Source organism: Scaptodrosophila lebanonensis, unplaced genomic scaffold, assembly GCF_003285725.1.
Source record: "Scaptodrosophila lebanonensis strain 11010-0011.00,11010-0021.00 unplaced genomic scaffold, SlebRS2 tig00000129-arrow-arrow-pilon, whole genome shotgun sequence".
Taxonomy (NCBI): Eukaryota; Metazoa; Arthropoda; class Insecta; order Diptera; family Drosophilidae; genus Scaptodrosophila; species Scaptodrosophila lebanonensis.
Window position 1 is genome coordinate 1,319,920 of NW_022060583.1, and position 18,095 is coordinate 1,338,014.

Consider the following 18,095-nt stretch of genomic DNA (forward strand, 5'->3'; position numbering starts at 1 on the left):
AAAGGTTTCCATTTTTTAGGGATTCCTTTCACGAATGGTTCCCATTTATGCTCAATGGGACTCAAATCCTGAGTCTGGGGTGGAGTTGTATATGAATGTAAATTTTTCTATTTTTAAAAAAATTCATTTTTATATTTTTTAAGATTGTTTGCTGAGTTTTAAAGGTTTCCATTTTTTAGGGATTTCTTTCACGAGTGGTTCCCATTTATGCTCAATGGGGCTTAAATCTTGTGTCTGGGGTGGAGTTGTACCTATATGTATGTATGTCAATTTTTCCACTTTTTTTTTACAGACTTTTATCTAATTTATCAAATTTGTGGCAAAAGATTTGGACTTGCGACCAGTGTGTATGAAGTGTTAGCTTTTGTGTGTGTGCTGCCAATAACAATGTTGACCTCGAAATAAAACAAATAAAAGCCATGGGTAGACATTAAAGCTGGCAAACGAATGAAGGTATCAGCATACATACATACATATGTATGAATTCATAACCAAGCCCACATCCTTGACGCAGGTCGCTCGGTCCCTCGACCAGTCCTCGGTCAGTCGATAGGTCGGTTGGGGGTCAGTTAAGTTGTCAATACGGCACTTTGACAGCTGATTTTGAGAAGAAGCGGCTCGCACTGATTTGAGTGCTTGTGCTTTCCAATTAGCCACACGCACACTCATGCATGTGTGTATGTGCATTTGCCTTTGAGTGTGTGTGTGTGTGTGTGTGTCAGTGTTTGTTTCCTGTCCAAGTGGCTGACTGACTGCGCGAGCAGAGCAAAAACTCAACACAAAACATTAGACGCAACTGCCTGAGAGCCAAAGAGGAAATAATAACAGAGAGAGAGAGCGAGAGCGAGAGCGGGAGATAGAGAAGGAGGGAGAGCGCATACAAGGAGTCGCGCTCTGGTCGTTTGCCGTACGCCACATTCGAATACGGCGCAAGCAGCGAGCAGCAAGTAGCGCGGAAAATTCATTCGCAGGGAAAACTCGACAGTGGCGGCGGCTTCATCATCTCCGTAGTCGTAGTTCTAGACGTCGTGTTCGTCGTTCGTTGTTCGTCGTTCGTCGCTTCGTTGAGCGAACGAAGAGCGTGTGCGTATCTGCAAGATACACGCGGCATAAGATCGCGACCGACAAACGGGCCGCAGTCTGGCGCTTTTTTGAATCATTGTGCAATTTCGTGCCGTGGACGCCGGACGTGCCACCGAATAGTTGTAGTAACAGCAACAGCAATACCAACACCAACAATAACAATAACAACAACACGAACAACAACAAACGACAAACGACCCAGGCAAGAAGTGAGGCGTGAAATTTGTCTATGCTGCTGTTGTGCTCTACATTTTATTTCTTAAATTTGTTCGTTGTTTTTGTTGTATTTTGGTCTTCTTTTTTTTTTGGTGCTCCTTTATTTTCTGGTGACTTGTGCATTTATTTATTTGTGCGCTCGGTGTGCTGGTAAATTAATTTCTAACTGAATTGAAAATGCATCGAAGGAAATGCATGTGCGAGTGCGAAATACATTAAGGCTGAGATATTTACACGTTTTCTACATACGCCTGCACATGTAGTGTGCGTGTGTGTGTGTGTGCGTTTTTGTGTATGTATGTGTGTGTGTAAACACAGACAGCTGTTTTTGTTGTTAAATGCAACTAAGTGCCATAATATCGTAAAGTGCCGCGCCGCGCCGCGTCGTGCCACCAGTTGCAAATAATCAAACATTGCCATTGCGCTGAACTGTGTGCGTTGTTTTCGTATCTGCGAGATACGAAAATAGTGGTGCATATAAAAACGTATTTAATTTTGTGAATTGCATTTGGCGAGAAACCCTAGCAAGTGCGTCCGCATACACAGAAGTACGAGTACGTCGTCTTCGTCTCGCTGCCAGTCTGTCTGTCTGTGTGCGTTCGTCGTCGCCTCGGCCATGCCACTTCAATTAAAATTGTAATTGCAACTGCAACTGCAACAGCAACAACAACTACAATAATATTAACAACATCAACAACAACAACAAAGATAACGACGCCGACGACTACGAGGACAACCATAGCAACAAATTCACGATGAAACTGTGGAAATCAAAAAAGCCCATTGGCTGCGTGCCCGGCAAGTCAAGCGCACTCAAACAGGAGCAGGAGCAAGCGTCCAAGCAACAACAACAACAGCAACAGCAACAACAACAGCAGCAGCAGCAGCAACAGGAGAGCAATGGCATTGCGCTGGCGCCCATGCTATCCGGTGAGTCCATATGACCCCATCATCGTGCCATATCAAGACAACATTCGCTTAGGTTTTCCGTAACCAAAAACTATAAATAAGAGTATGTGCCGCCGTTGCCGTTCCTATATGCACTAAATTAAGGCACAGTAGAGCAACAATAAAATGGAAAATGCACTTCATCTTAATTGTGAATCATAAATAACGTTTTTTTGTTTTTATAAAAATCTGCAGCCGACACAACCGCTTTAATTTTCAAATGACAACCGAAAACGAAATTTGACAAATATCTATAAACAAATAATTAAACGAATATGTGTACTACAACAATCATTTCTACAACTAGTTTAAATTGGAAAATTGGACGAGTTTGTAGGCAAACAATTTAGAAACCGAATTCACTTTTACAGCAAACTTAACCGAAATACTTATCGCATACATTTAGTTATTTCAGCTGTGATTCTTCCAAGAACGACGACATAGAAAGTTTCAGCATTAAATTAATAAATAATTTTGAAAAAGTTTAACTAATAATTTTTGTTTGTTGCTTTTGTTACTTTTTATCAGCATGCATTCAATCCTAAAAAATTACTTTCCTCATGATTAAAAGTTTGTTAAGAAAACTAAGTCGATCGGACTAGAGTTCTGAAACATTCTTCTAATAAATATATTAACCTAATTAGTGGAAATACAGATTGTAAAAAACAGGAGTTCCATCACAGTTAAACTTTGGTTAAATATATCTGTGAACTTTTCAATTACACAGTTGATTTCGATATCTTCATAAATACTTCTAAATTATAACTTATGTTTTTGAATCTGATTGTTGCCATGTCAGTTGTAAGTTATATGCATAAATCATATAAATTGTAAATGATTTGTTAATAGAAGGGTGTATGTAGACGTCAGGAATTTCCGTTTCGCCTTCAATGCATCGCTGTTTTAAGACACGTCTTAGGTGAACATTTATTTAATAGCATTTTGTCGTAAGGATTTCCGACTGTACCTACTCGTATGTCCTATCTTTTTCTGTCTTTAGCTTTTCGTTTCGACTTCCCTTCACTCGTCGCTCATCGTTCAGGGTTATCGCATTTCCGTTCAAGGTGCGTTCCCAGCCACCAGCCCCCATTTCCATTCCCTCCGTCCGCATTCAAGTGCTTCATTTTTTTTCATTCTAATTTTTTTAAATAATTTTCCACGACTTTTCTCAATGCGTGCTGCATGCAGCAGACGCTGCTCAACCAAGGGCGTACGCAGGTTCTACCAAAGGGGGTGGCCAAAAAACGTAAATTTTGATTAGATAATGCACGCTGCATTTAAATAATAATTTATGCATATGATCAATGAAAAAACTTCAACAAATCCAGCTCAGTTCCATTTAAAGGCCAAATAGTGCGCTATAATAATGAACGTATGGTCGACCTGATATGGCAACATTTTTTGGCCTCACCAGCCCCCCTGTGTACGCCCTTGTGCTCAACCGCTCGTGCGGCTTCTATGACTTAGTCGGGCAACTTGTTTGACATTTTCAATTAAAAATAATTGCTCGCATTTCGTTTTAATTTCAAAACGTTATTTTCACTGCAATTTGTCAATTTCGTTGTAAGCGTGTTTGTGTGTGGATGGCCCAAGACCTGGCCGTTGATTTCTGTGTGAGCTCAGTCTGGGTGGTTGTGGACAGAGACCCCGGGTTCAATGAATGCGAATGCTCTGCGCATTGCTTGGAACTGATTGCGCAGCCCATTGAATGCGATCGCACACTTTCGGATACGTATAAGTAATGCTATGTACTTATATATTCGTAAAAAACTGTGTGATCTCGTTGCTTTGAATATTAGTTTATTAACTTAACCCTTATAGTAGCTATAAGATTAATCTGATGTTTGTAGGAAGCAAAAATATTACAACGCGTCGAACTTGGAAATTCTAATTTTTAATTAGACTAGAAGGCAATTTCCCACTGCCATAATTAATCGAGCCCAAAAAACAACTGAAAAACTCAAAATATAAGGATATTCTTACTCTAGTTTGCTTAAACATGCAGACATTTGTATCTCGTACTTTTGTACAGTAAACACTCCGTAATTAGAATATCTAGAAATAACAAAAGCTATTAACTGAAAAGATTAAATATTCTGTTTAAAAATTTTTTCTATCTATTTCAAATTTAAAATTTGATTCTGCACGCAGGGGCATGATCTTAAATAACTCCAGGGGCTTCTAATAGCTAGAATATTATTCAGCAAAACATGTATTATACAGTTTTTGAATCATCAGAAGAGGGAGATAATTTATAAAATGTAGCTCCGTTTTATTTTTTTTATGGACCTATAGATAAACACCAAATAGTTTATAGTCGTCCACAATATTGAATGCTTAAATGTCAACTAGGATGGAAACGAAGAATAAGAAGAGCTGAGGTTTGATGAGTTATACAAAAGCCCAACTTTTACTTTCATTCCGTATATCTTAATATATATAGTTGGAAAGAAAATCTGTTGATCCACGCGGATAAAGCAATTGCATCGAACAAGAGGTTTTATTTATTATAAGGATTTCGTTTTATAATAGCATCATTAAACAAATGCTTCATAGCATTCAAGTTATCTTTGAAGCTTAAGCAAAACCGGCCTTTTTAAGGCATATTTTTATGTCTTGCTCGATAATAAAATTTCAAATGGTACAGAAGATTACCTAATTTATTGATTAGTATGTTGTTTACTTTCGTTGGCTATCAAAAATCCCATACTAGTTAGTTAGAAACCAAAAGAAGCCTCTAGAAAGTAAATCGCCTTAAAACTAGAGACTATCTATTAAAAATTAATTGATTTTTAATGGTAAAAATAATTATCATGCACAAAATTGCTTGCTGCTTATTTAAGGAAGAAAGTAGAAGATATATTTTCAAAACTAAGAAGAAAGAACAGATACAAATTTTATGTTCCTATAATTTTCGAACTTTGTTGAAATTTATGTTGAATGTTATGTACTTGTAAAGACGGAGGGACGAGCAAAATCGTATGGGTCTGGTTTTCTTTATTTAACCAATATGCTTTTGTTAAAATATTGAAGAAAACCATGCTGCCTTGTGCGGTTAATGAAATGCTGTTCTATGGGTGTTTCAGCAGAATAATGAACAGAAACATACGAGCAGGAAGGCTTCTAATTAATCCGAAGATAAGTTTCTTGCTCTTATGGAGTAGCCTGATAAGGATTTCTGGGGCCGTAGCCAACAAAGGGCAACGGACACGCCACAAAAAATTGCAACTGATTGATATTTTAAAATATAATATTTCACTCATACTTTTTCCATTATATTTTGAAGATGGTTTTCTTTTTTTTAAATTGTTTTAATGACAGATTTTTAATCTCCATCAAAGATAGATTATTCTAATAGTACAGCACTACTATATATGAATATGTATACTTGTAGAACAAAGAATATTAATAATAATACAGTAATAATTCTGCATCAAGTCCTGCATTAACTTAGGCTCTGGCAGATCTGCAATCAAGCGATTAGCCGCTCACCTCTTAGCCAAATGAAGTTGGAGTGCATGCCACATAAATGCGCTTAATGCTTCACATAAAAGTGTCAACAAGAGGTAAGCTTCGAAGGAAGCGCGCCTCGTAGTATAATGGCGGTGGAGCGGCAGGAGGGAAGGCAATGGGGTGGGGTGGAGAGACAAGCGATTTATGCAAGGCGGTAATAAGAATTATGGCGCATAACATTTAACCCATAAGCCAAGAGTTGGGAGACTTGAAGACAAGTGAACTTTTGAATGAATGAATGAATGAAAACGAGACGCTGCAGTTGAGATACAAAAGTATCTATAATCGTCATGTGCATGCAACGCACGAGCGCCGGCTTCGTGTGTGTGCCGACATGCGTGAGCCTGTATCTGTAGCTGTATCTGTCTCTCTGTATGTGTGTGTGTGCGTTTAAATTGCATTTGATGAATTTATGGCATGGCGAGCGTAATTAAGCATTTAATTAAATATTTGTTCGCTGGCTTCTGCTGCTGCTGCTGCTGCTGCTGCTGTTTTCTGCCACTGAGACGCATTGTTGGCAACAGCCTCTTGTTCTTGTTGCCTCAACACGGCAGACAGACAGACAGACATCGTTGCTTAATTGTCTTGCGCGGAATGCCACAGATTAGCGATAAAGTTAAATAGATGCAGCGACCAGCACAGAACAAAGCAGCCAAGCTAAAAACTCAACTGAACTCTTTTTCTGGTTTAGTTGTGGGCGGCAGTTCAATCGATTGGGAAAACAACAATCGTACATGCTCGTCGAGTTATAGGCGTACAGGGTGGCAAATAAAATGTACGATTTAAAGTGGATTTAAGATCAATGAAAACAAAAAGACTTGCCAGTTTTTGTCAAAGCCAGAGTCTGTGAAGAGCAATTGTTTTATTTACGGCCTTTTCCGTGTGAAGAGGTGAGACTCACGATTAATTTTTATTAACAGTTTCTATTATTTTTTGAGTGAATATCTTAATATTGTTTTGAAGTATTATATATGAGTGAACATTGTGGAAATAGTGGAAATTGTTGACTGCTTGAGAAGTGTTCTTCTGAATGTGGAAGGAAATATTATCACTTCTTAGAGATCAATAAAGAAATTAGAGCTTATGTACAAGTTAGGGCTGGGCAGGAGGGTTTTTACGATAATTTTTAAAAATATGTACATGTACTTAGTGTGTTGTTCTAAAGCACTAATTTAAGACAGAGAGAGAGAGAGAGAGAGGGAGGGGGAGAAAGCTGTTCTTAGGACTTTTCATAGTCAACACATCTTTGCTATCACTTGCAACAGCTTCGATAGATTGATTGCTCAAATATTGAAAGTGATTGGGCCTGCATGTTTGAAATTTGTAATTTTCATATTCCGAATGTGTATCTTTGTTGTCAGCACACCACCCTGTACGTGTATAGTTCGCACTAATGAGTGTCAGTCAGTCAGTGAGTCAAAATAAAAGTCAAGCTGTGACAATAGCGAACAATGCCGCCGCTTCAATACAATCAGTCATAGCTAAAGATACGAGCATAAAGATACAGATACATAGTTCACAGTTGCATGTGAACTCGTCGGCACAATTGACAGATACAAAGACTCTCGTAGATAATCGAGCACGCACACTCACACTCACACTCAAACGCAGACGCTAACGGACTCAGTCATAAGTGGTTGGATTGATAGTTAGATAGATGGATGGATGGATGGATGGATGGTTTGATGGCTGGTAGGCCAGATGTCACTTGTTTACACAGCAATTTCGACGACCAACTCGATTTGTATGACCCCAAACAACAACAACAACAACAACAGCAATGATAGAAGGAGAAAAAAAATGGGTTCGATTAAATGTGTGTAAACAAGGCCTGAGAAAATCGAAAGGTGTGCGATGTCAATGCACTGCAAACAAAATATAAATAGCGGGGGGAGGGTCTATACGGATCGGCTTATCCCCCCGCCATATGCTAAGTATATATTTGTGAGGCACATTAAAGAATCGTAAAGCGAAGAAGCAACAGCATTCCATACAATTCGAAATGAAATTGCCGCCAGAGAAATACAAAGAAATGTGTCAGCACAGCGCACAGAAGCCATGCAAAAACTGAGATGAATAAGAGTGTGCCTAGTATCTGAATCTGTGACGCCTCGAATGTCTGAATGTGAATGTCTTTGTATCTGCATGTCTTTGAGTGTGCACACGCGCATTTGTATCTATTAAATATGATGTGTGAGAATTTATGGAATTTTATGACGACAAAACTAGAAGAAAAAATGTCATGTTTTATGCGCGCAAATGGCCATGGAAATGTTGCCAACTGTGCGTGCGTGTGTGTGTGTGTGTGTGGGTGAGTGAGCTAAGAGCTGTATCTTGCAGATACTAACTAAGTATGTGCTCGGGCAGTTGGCCGAAAGGCACGCGTGTGGCCCTTTGCACTGTGAAAACTCGCCTTAGAACATGATTAATTGAACAGCGAAATGAAATGTTTGTTCGATGTGTGTTATCGGGCACTAAAAACTCGAAATAGACATGACAAGATGAGCTCACACACACCCACACATACACTTACAGTATACAAACATTTCGAGGTGTAGGTGTTGGTTGTGTGTGTGTGTGTGTGTGTGTATGTGTGTGTGTGAGTGTGCAATATGTTGCAGCTGCATGCCATGGCGGGGCAGAAACAATATTTTATACTGGAATTAGTTTTTATGGTCAGTAAATTAGAGAAAATCTGAAGGAATTGACAAGCAGTTTGTACGAGTTGGAATCAAAGCCTTGTCTGCTATTTAGAAATTTATCTTTTTTGGATATCTACGCTAGAAATGGATTGTCCCTTTTAGCACTTGGTTGTAGTTATTGTTAACTAAGTTAGTGATTTGATGTTGATTTTTAGTAATTGATATTTAAGTTTTTTTCATTTATTACTAAACAACTAATTGTTCAGTAAGAATATATATATATAATATATAAATATATAAAAAAATTCACTCAAATTACAAAACAGTTAAATGTTTGTAAAAAAATTGTAGATTAATTTGATTAAAAACATTGAGAATTCACTAATCAGTTACGAAAACAAATTAATATCTAAGTTTGGAGTTGTTTAGATTTAATTCGTTTAGGGACTATACTATATAAGAATCTATCCATAGCATTTTGCCTCAAATTTATGAATATTTGATTTGTGGATATGGCTGCAGGCGAATGACTTCTGATCACGAGCAAAACTTTATAAACTATTATTTTCACTTTGATATTGAGGTCAATGAGGTCAGATCGCATGGAACGGCTATAAGCTCTTTGGGATTAATAATCTTGCAAATCGCAAAAGTGCAATAAGAAGCATTTTACATTATTATTGTTGTTGCTTTCGCTGCACATGTATGTACAACATCTCTTATGAAACTAGAAAATTCTGATCTTGCAGCAACAGAGCTGGGCTTATGCCATTTCTGCTTTTGGCTTGTCATTTTTTTTTTTTATTGCAGGATTCGTACTTAGGGTGTAAACTTTAGGGCAAGGCAATTGCATCAGAATGTTGCACACATGTAGGCCCTGATCTCCTAGGAGACTTATGAAGTATGCAACTCAACATTGCCGTCAACAGCCCATTCGAGAATGTTTCATTTGAGGAGGGCGTAAATACTTAGTTGACTACATTTAATTGCTGATGGGTTTACGAGTATGTGTGTAGGGTCTGGGTCTGGGTCTGGGTATGGGTATGGGGCATGCCTTGGAGACAATGTTGCTACTGGCGGGCAGATTAGATTTTGAGTGCCCATAGCCGCCCCCAAAAACGAACGAACGAACGAACCAACCAACCAACCGAGCCATGACAGTCGTGGGGAAAAACATTTGCTTGCTGGCACAAAGAAAATCCCGCACTCTTTTGGCGACGTTAGCTTCCCCATGGGTGAGCACAAATGGTGCTCTGCCGACTATCCAGGGACTCCTCATAATACTTTCCCAATTGAGTGTTGGGGCAGACAGACTCGGTGACGTCGACAATATCTGGCTGAATGTATTTGCGTCTGCCTTGGCAGCACAGGGCGTTGACTGGCCAAATGTGTAAAAGTAAAAGTAAAATGTGAGTTTGTTGTTTTTAGAATCCCCCCGCCATCAGCATGTGAGCAATGCGTCGATATTTTGGACAATCGAACAATTTCTGTTGTTTATTTTTTCGCCATATTGTGGCACACACACATGTAAACAAAGTGCGGAAGAGTTGAAGTTTAAAGTTGTTGCAACAATTTTATCAGATCAGGGAAAAGCAGGCATACAGACATGGTTCCACTTTGTTGTTTACGGAACAACAGTCGCTCTTCATTTGTTGTTGTGAGTTTGTTTTAAATCCTCTCGGCTGTTGTCATAAAGCTGCCAAATCAAGCGGAAGCGCATATGGGCGAACAATAAAATGAAGCATTGCGCAAAACAGTAGCAACAACAACAACAACAACAACAATAAAAAGTCACAGGAATAATGATACAACTGCAACGACAATAACTCTTCCCAGACGAAAATTTGTATCAGCAGTTTGTTAAAACAAAAGGCTGCAGGCGAATGACTTCTGATGGCGAAAAAAAAGACAGATGAATATTTCAGTTTACAAATTGTTTTTCATCGTTTGCTGTGATTTTTTGGAATAAATGGTGGATGTCTGAACGTATATTGTTTATTGCCATTATATATATGTATATACAGTAAAAACAAGATTTTTATAAAATATCCTTCCGCTTTTTGTGCACATATTGTTTTTGTTTTGTAAATATTTCACAATTATGACCGAAATCAAAATTTTAGCTTGCAAAAGGAAAATATTTTAATAGTATAATAATTTGCAAGAGTAGTGAGCTATAGCTAAAAATTGGTTTTTAAGGGAAAAGCTTAGAAGGTTCAAAATATAGTTGTATGCTTAAGTACTTGTATGTATATATTACGTAAAGCTATTTAATGGATTTTGATCTTCATTTCTATTTTTATTTTTGATTGCTTTATGCAAGTACTTACATAAATCATAGCTGACTTTTTATATTGAATAAAGTGAATTTATTTTAATCGCCTAAGCAGAAAAACAATTGAAAGAAGTAAAGAATTAAATTATTTCTGTGTATATCTATGTATCCTCTTAACCGGACACTGCCCTTGGCCGGACAAGCGAGGTTTCACTGTATGTAGCTCAGTCCATATAAATATATTTCCATTTTTTGTGGCTCTTTACCAAAGATTATATAGGCCTATATCCCACAAGCCAGAATGTGCCATCATTGGCTCATTTCTAAACAAGATAGAACGCTACAGTCGAGCAAGCCCGACAGTAAAATAGCCTGTACTCTCCACAAAAATTAAAAAAAAAAAATTAAAAAAAATTAAATTATTAAAAAAAATGAATGAATGAATGAATTAATTAAATTAAATTAGAATACATGTTTACTTGTATGTTCAGTTTTAACAGCATATATTTACATCACGTACCTATGCGTGTTTATATGCGTGTATGTATGCAGCACAAAGTTGAACCAAAGCAGCAACAACAACAACAGCTGCGGGCAGCGCTGCCGACAGAGCTGCAGGCAGCGCATGAGCAGCGATTTTACTTATGGCTATAACTTTCTTCAGAATTGACCTATCATGATGAAATTTGGCACACGGACACATTAGTACTAACTGGATGTACCTACCAAAATTGATTTCAAAATTCCGAGAATTACGGAAGTTATAAGAAAAAACACGAATTGCGGGGGAGTGGGGGGGGTGCATCGAAAAAAAACTCAAACTCGTACTTTCTCGGTCTTAGGAGAATATGGAAACCAAGTTTGGTTATTCTAGCTCTTATACTTTCTGAGATCCTTGCGTTCATACGGACAGACGGACAGACGGACGGACGGACAAGGCTATATCCACTCGGCTTCTCATCCTGATCAAGAATATATATACTTTGTGGGGTCTGCCACGCCTCCTTCTGTGTGTTACATACATTCGCACAAAACTAGTATAGCCTTTCACCCTTTGGGTACAGGCTATAAATATACGTATGTATAATTACTATACTATAACTATGTAAGAACGATTCCAAAATGGCGTTTTTTTTTTGGAATAATAAAGTATATTCTGCACTGTTGAGTCGAAACAAGTAATCAGAATGGCTATCCTATTTTTTAATAGGCAGTAGGTAGATGGATTTAAGACTGAACACCTAGTTTAAGTTGTATTTGTATTTCACTATACGTTTAATTTAAGTTATAAACATAACAGTATAATTTTAAAAAAAGAAGTAGTAGATAATTATTTTGACATGTTGTTCGAAACATTGTTTTTCAATTAGTCACTTGTTACTTATGGAATAATTTAATTTAATTCAGCTTTGGATTTCACTTTGAAATGAAACTTAAGTTGAGTCGAATGGCATGCGATTAAATGCAAAATCCAGAACACACTCCATTTAAGTCCTAGACAATAATTTGTTGTCGGCTTAGTCTTAAGTCTTGTGTGAAAAGTGCGAAGATTTTGTAAGTAATTTGTAGTCTCATCATCGATCTCTACGACGAATTAGCATTTGCATTTTCTTGCGTACCATCATTCTGATCGAAATACATTTGAATTTAAATGCAATTTAATTTAATTAATGTTGCATTCTCTAGGACCAATACTCAGTACAGTTAAGGCAGCAGACTCTGCTTCAGCAGCAGCGGCAGCAGCAGCGACAACAACGGCACGAACAGTATTTTTGCATGCTGCAAACATTTTGCTGCCACTTCTTGTTCCTGTTCGCCTTTTGTTTACATTTGTGGCTATGTATGTAAGTATGTATGTTTGTGTTGCAGTTGTGCGCGATGCGCGAAATATGCCACAACGACGTCACTCAACAACACAAACACAAGCACAAGCACACACTCATACTTACTTGTATATGTAATTTATTTTGAATTGAAAATACATTCGTATTAGAAACAAACAAACACAACTGCTTCCCATGTCTCTCAGTCCTACTCTTCACTGCACTTCACTCCACTTGTGAGCAACGAAAATACACATACATACGCGTATGTACATCTATGTATATATGTATATTTATTTATGTATGTGTTAATACAAATGTGTGTGTGTGTGTGTGTGTTGATGTTCCCTCTTGCAGCAGCAACAGGGAAAAAATGTCACAATTTTAGCGCTGCAACGTTGCTAAAAATAGCAGCAACACCAACAAATGCAACAACAATAATAACAACAATAATAACAACAATGACAACCACAACGGCGCATCATCCACAAGCGAGGCAGGCACACGTTTAATGTAATTTGTTGCAACTGTTGTTGTTATTGTAGCTGTGAGTTTTTGTCGTCTACCGTTTGGATTAATTTGTATAGTCTGTCGCTGCTGTTGCTGTTGTTGTTGTTGCTGCTGATGTTGCTGCTGCTGCTGCTGCCGCTTCAGCTGGTGGCAGGCAGTCAGGCGCAAGTTGCAAGGCGCAGATATTCCTCCACTCTAAATGCCATGCCTGACGTTGTTGTTGCTGCTCCGTAATTATTGTCTGCTACAACAACAACAACAACAACAGCAGCAGCAGTGGCGGACTCATCAACCCACCCAATACCCATTCCATTCCTCATTGCATTACTCACCAACATTTATGGAGTCGCGCTATACAGAAGTTGTTGCTGTCGTCGTCAGCGTCCCATCAGAAATTGTTCTTCATTTCCCTTTACTTTTTTCCTCTAAATATAATTACAGTAGTGCATTGAATCTATAAATTATAAAAGACAATTTTGTAAACAAAACAAAATCAATTTTGTAATCTTTTCCAATCGAATCTGTGAATTGAACTTCGGTTTTATAAAATTCAGATGCTAAACATAAAACTGATTATTTACTTTAGATATAAACGACAATAAAAGAAAATCAATTGCAATTGCAATTCTTTCAAACTTGGACCTGAATTGAATTTCAGATTTCTTAAATAAGGTGCTAAGATGCTGGGGATTGAAGGATTGTTTTTATTTGATTATTGATTGCAGTATTATTGTGTGTTTGTGTAAAATAGCAGAGAATTTGGGCGAGCGCTTTTTCCGCATCTTTTGCTTTTTTCTTCATTGTTTTCATTTAAAAAAAAAAAAAACTTACACAGGAAAAAAGAGGGTTTTCTTCTCGACTTTCTTTTCGAGTTTTGGTTTCAAATTTGAAATTAATGTTATGCTGACTTGTTTTGCTCTTTATTATATTATCTATTAATTTATTTACTCTCATTTCCTCAAGCTGAAATATTCAGCGATTCTATTTACTATATTTGAGTTTAAAGTACATTGAGTGGCACTTGTCAGCATCTCATTAGAAAAGCTCAACTCAGCGCATTCGTTTGTATGTTTTAATTGAGTTGCGTTTAATGAGTCTGAACGGTCCATTTATTGAGCAATATAATACATTTAACATTAATTGGGGTTCTCCATCTTAAGAAGCAAATACGTTGTCACATTTTTATGCATCGTGAATGACAACTAAACCGAAACACTTATCGTCTGAGCCACTTGAAAACTTTGTCCCATAGTGCTGTACCCATTTCCCAATGCATTATCACGAATTAGTGCGCTGCTTGGGTCGAAGTAACGCCTCCAAATTGGGGAAACGGTAAAAGCCACTACAGCTGTATTTTTTTGAATACATACACGTATGTATATGTACATGGACAATAGAGTAGTAACTAGTACGTATAGTATGCACAAGTATTTGGTGCAATTGTCAAACAAACCTTTTGGATCTGCAGCTGCAGCCGACTTTATCGATGTGGATGTGGTTGTGCGTGCGTTGCCTGTGCGGCCGGGGATTGGTTATGGGTAATTAACATTTTGGGGCATAAACGCTGCCCCCTACAGATATGCACATCCAATCCTACACTCAAAAAAAAGTTGCATAGTATAAATAAATATTTTCATACTCAATTTAATGTTCCACTGTTTCAGGTTCAAATCAAATATAAACAACGTAAATTGAACCAAAAACATATTCAATTACTGATCTAAATATGAATAATTTTGAAAATCTTGCTTAATTTAATGTTGGACCATATTTAATTTTAATATTAAATAGTTAAATCTACTATATTCCATACAAAATGTTATTATTTTTCTCAACTTTAATTTCATACATATATTACATTTTAATATTTTTAATAGTTAAATCGAATTTTTTGAAATCTAAAAAAGAGACAAACATTGACTTGCATTCTCAAGACGGTTTTCAGCATACAAAGTGACATCGCCCTGACATCACTTTTAATATTAATATTGATCTAAACTATATAAAAGGCATAAGAAACGTAAAGATAATTAATTGATAGTAACATAAGAACTTGAAAATTACCTTTTGCTATAAATGGTTCTATAAACAAGTAAAAAAGCTAAAGTCGGGTGTCCCGACTTTGAAATACTCTGTACATATGTTCGGTATTCGAACTCACGTAAAGGGTTTATAATTGCACATTTACATAGCAATTGCGTCTGTGTGAGTGTATGTATGCCTATGCGCATCTATTCGTGTCTGTGTAAGCATTTTCGCAGTCAACCAAACAGCAACATCAACAACAGCCGCGGGCAGCGCTTGAGCAGCGCTGCAGCAGCAAATATATTTATGGCTATAACTTCTTGGTAAATCGGTCTATCATAGTGAAACTTGGCATACGGACACATAATTACAAACTGGGGGTATTTGCAAAATTTTAGTTCGAAATTCCAAGAATTACGGGAGTTACGATTTGTGGGGTAGAGGGGGGAGGGAGGGAAATTCCAAAATATACATTTTCTGCGTATTCACATAAGGCATCTGGGACTAAAATTTGGTGTTCCTAGGTTTTATAGTCTCCGAGATATAGGCGATTATACGAATGGAAAATCGGGAAAACCCCCATAGGGGGGAAGTGGGGGGGAAAATCAAAAAAATAAAACAAACTCGTATAGAATACACACATAACGCATCTTTGTGCAAAATTTGGTGTTTCTATCTCTTATAGTCTCTGAGATCCAGGTGTTCATACGGACGGACAGACGGACAGACGGACAGACAGACAGACAGGGCTAGATCGACTCGTCTCGTCATGCTGATCAAGAATATATATACTTTGTGGGGTCTGCCACGCCTCCTTCTGCCTGTTACATTTTTCAGCTCCCGCAAACCTAATATACTTCTGTACATTTCATGTACAGAGTATAAAAATATATATGTATATTCTATACATATTTATATATACATACATACTGCTTTATGGAAATTTTATTATTGAAAAGAGTTAAATACACAGCAGTAGAGTAGACAAAAATGTGGGAAATGAAATATTTTATAATTATAAAAAAAAAAATAATGCTTTAGCGTCGTGAATTAAGCCCACGTCCACATCATCACTTGTGATTTAATATCGTCGCACCTTCAATTTAATATTATAATATTAAACTTGAAAAATCGCTGGTAAAAATATTGAAATCTACGTGTAAATATTTTAGTTTACGTGCGTTTCTTTTTATCAGTGTACGAGAACATATGCATGTACTATATAGTATGTTTGTTTGCGCAAGCGATATGGAAAGTGTTGTTAAAGTGTCAACTACGAGTATTTCGGCAGCTATTTGGAGTGGAGTGGAGTTGAAATCAAAACGAATATATTTTTTGGCTTATTGTTTTTATGTTGCCCTCGCCCTCCCTTACTCGAATGTTGTCGCATATAACGTGCACCAGTATCATACATATATGTACATATGTGGTATGTCCATACATACTCGTTCATACATACGAACATACTCTATAAACTCGTAGTATGCCATTGGCCCTTGTCGCGTCATCTGCCGCGGCGACAACAACTCAAACGGCCATAAATCAATTTTGATGCAACAACTCTGGGTGCCGCCACTGCTGCTACTTACATACATACATACGAATACATACAAACAAATTTATATAAGTGTAAACGTACGTTAAGTACGATATATCATTTACGCTTGCAAATTTATTTCAGCAAAGGGTGTAATAATGAACAAATACTTATGCTTCTCCATCCTACCTATGTATACATATGTATGTATGTATGGATGTGTGTGTGTGTGTGTGTGTGTGTGTAAGGGCGTGTGCAATAAATGTGCTTCTATGTGCAGCGACTCCGCTTCTCAGCCTCAACTTCAAGCCAAGTACTACCGCCTTTCGACTGGTCATATCCTCTACCCAAACGGATCTCTCTTTGATTAGAAAGGTCACGACTTGTTGATTTTAAAGTGTTCCAAAGGATCCCAAAAACTGTATATAACTTCTTTTTAAAAGACTTCAATAAAAGGAGAAGATTATCGCCTGTTTTTTTCTTTTTTTATGTTCGTTACATGAGAACATTCGAGTGGGTGAACCGATTTTTATGATTCTTTTGTTATTTGAAAGATGGTGCTTCCCGTATGGTCCCATTTCAATTTGGTCCAGTTCTGGCGATGGCATCCATGAGTAAAACATATAGGTCTTAAAATTGCATTAAGTATGTGCGAATAACTCAATATCACTCCAACAGATTCCGATGAATCTTTTTTTTATTTAATGCGATGTTCCTAAAGGGTAGTTTGATGAGAGTTTGGCTAGGTTCTGCAAAGGAGGATGTTCTTACTTCGACAGTATTTTTGATTGCTACCTCAGAACTATCGACTGATTGAACCGATTTTGATGATTCTTCATCCATTTGAAAGCTGGTGCTCCCATTTTAATTTGGTCCAGTTCTGACGATGGCATCCACGGTTTTTTTTTTGTTTAAATTTTACTTGTTAATCGAATGTTGTGTTTGGGCGTTCATTTTTTTTGAATTACTATATTTAAAGAAGAATTATTACCAGGAAATAAATGGAAAATTTTCTCAAAAAGGTCTCTACTTAAGCTCTTCTAAAAATGACGATTGTAGTCATTTCCTACATGTAAACGTTTTTGGATATTCTTTTACTTTAACAATTGAATGGTGGCGTGCCACATATCTATAGGTTTCGAATGCAATGCCATAAAATATAGGAATATATTTTATTAACTACATTCTAACAATTCAATCTATAATTAAACTTATAATTAGGAACTCCTGATCCAACATGTGTGTTGAAATGAGTGGATCGACATCGATATATAAATGAGGCATTCCAATACGTTATTTACAGTTTTTTCTTCTCAACAAAATTGTAAATTTTAACGTAATATTATTACATATCTTTAGTTTAATTTATAATATATTATTTAATATAAACATTACTTTTTAAACATGTATGTACAGCACTATTTGTGGGTTTACAAAATAAAATTGAAAAATTAAGAAAATGTGTATACTCCGTTAGCCCTGAAAATGTAGCACATCAGCAAACAAATGTCAAAGTCTTGCTA

The 18,095-nt window shown here is 37.0% G+C and overlaps 1 protein-coding gene across 2 annotated transcripts in view; it reads left to right on the plus strand.

Annotated features, from left to right (window-relative positions):
* The first annotated feature begins 1,933 nt into the window (after positions 1 to 1,933).
* The window catches only part of LOC115628879 (glutamate receptor-interacting protein 1), a 40,612-nt gene continuing 24,450 nt past the window's right edge, over positions 1,934 to 18,095 (plus strand). For both annotated transcript variants that reach the window (XM_030525135.1, XM_030525136.1), the window contains exon 1: positions 1,934 to 2,229. In XM_030525135.1, the coding sequence (XP_030380995.1) occupies positions 2,055 to 2,229 (175 nt within the window). In that variant the 5' untranslated portion in view covers positions 1,934 to 2,054. The remainder of the gene's footprint in view (positions 2,230 to 18,095) is intronic.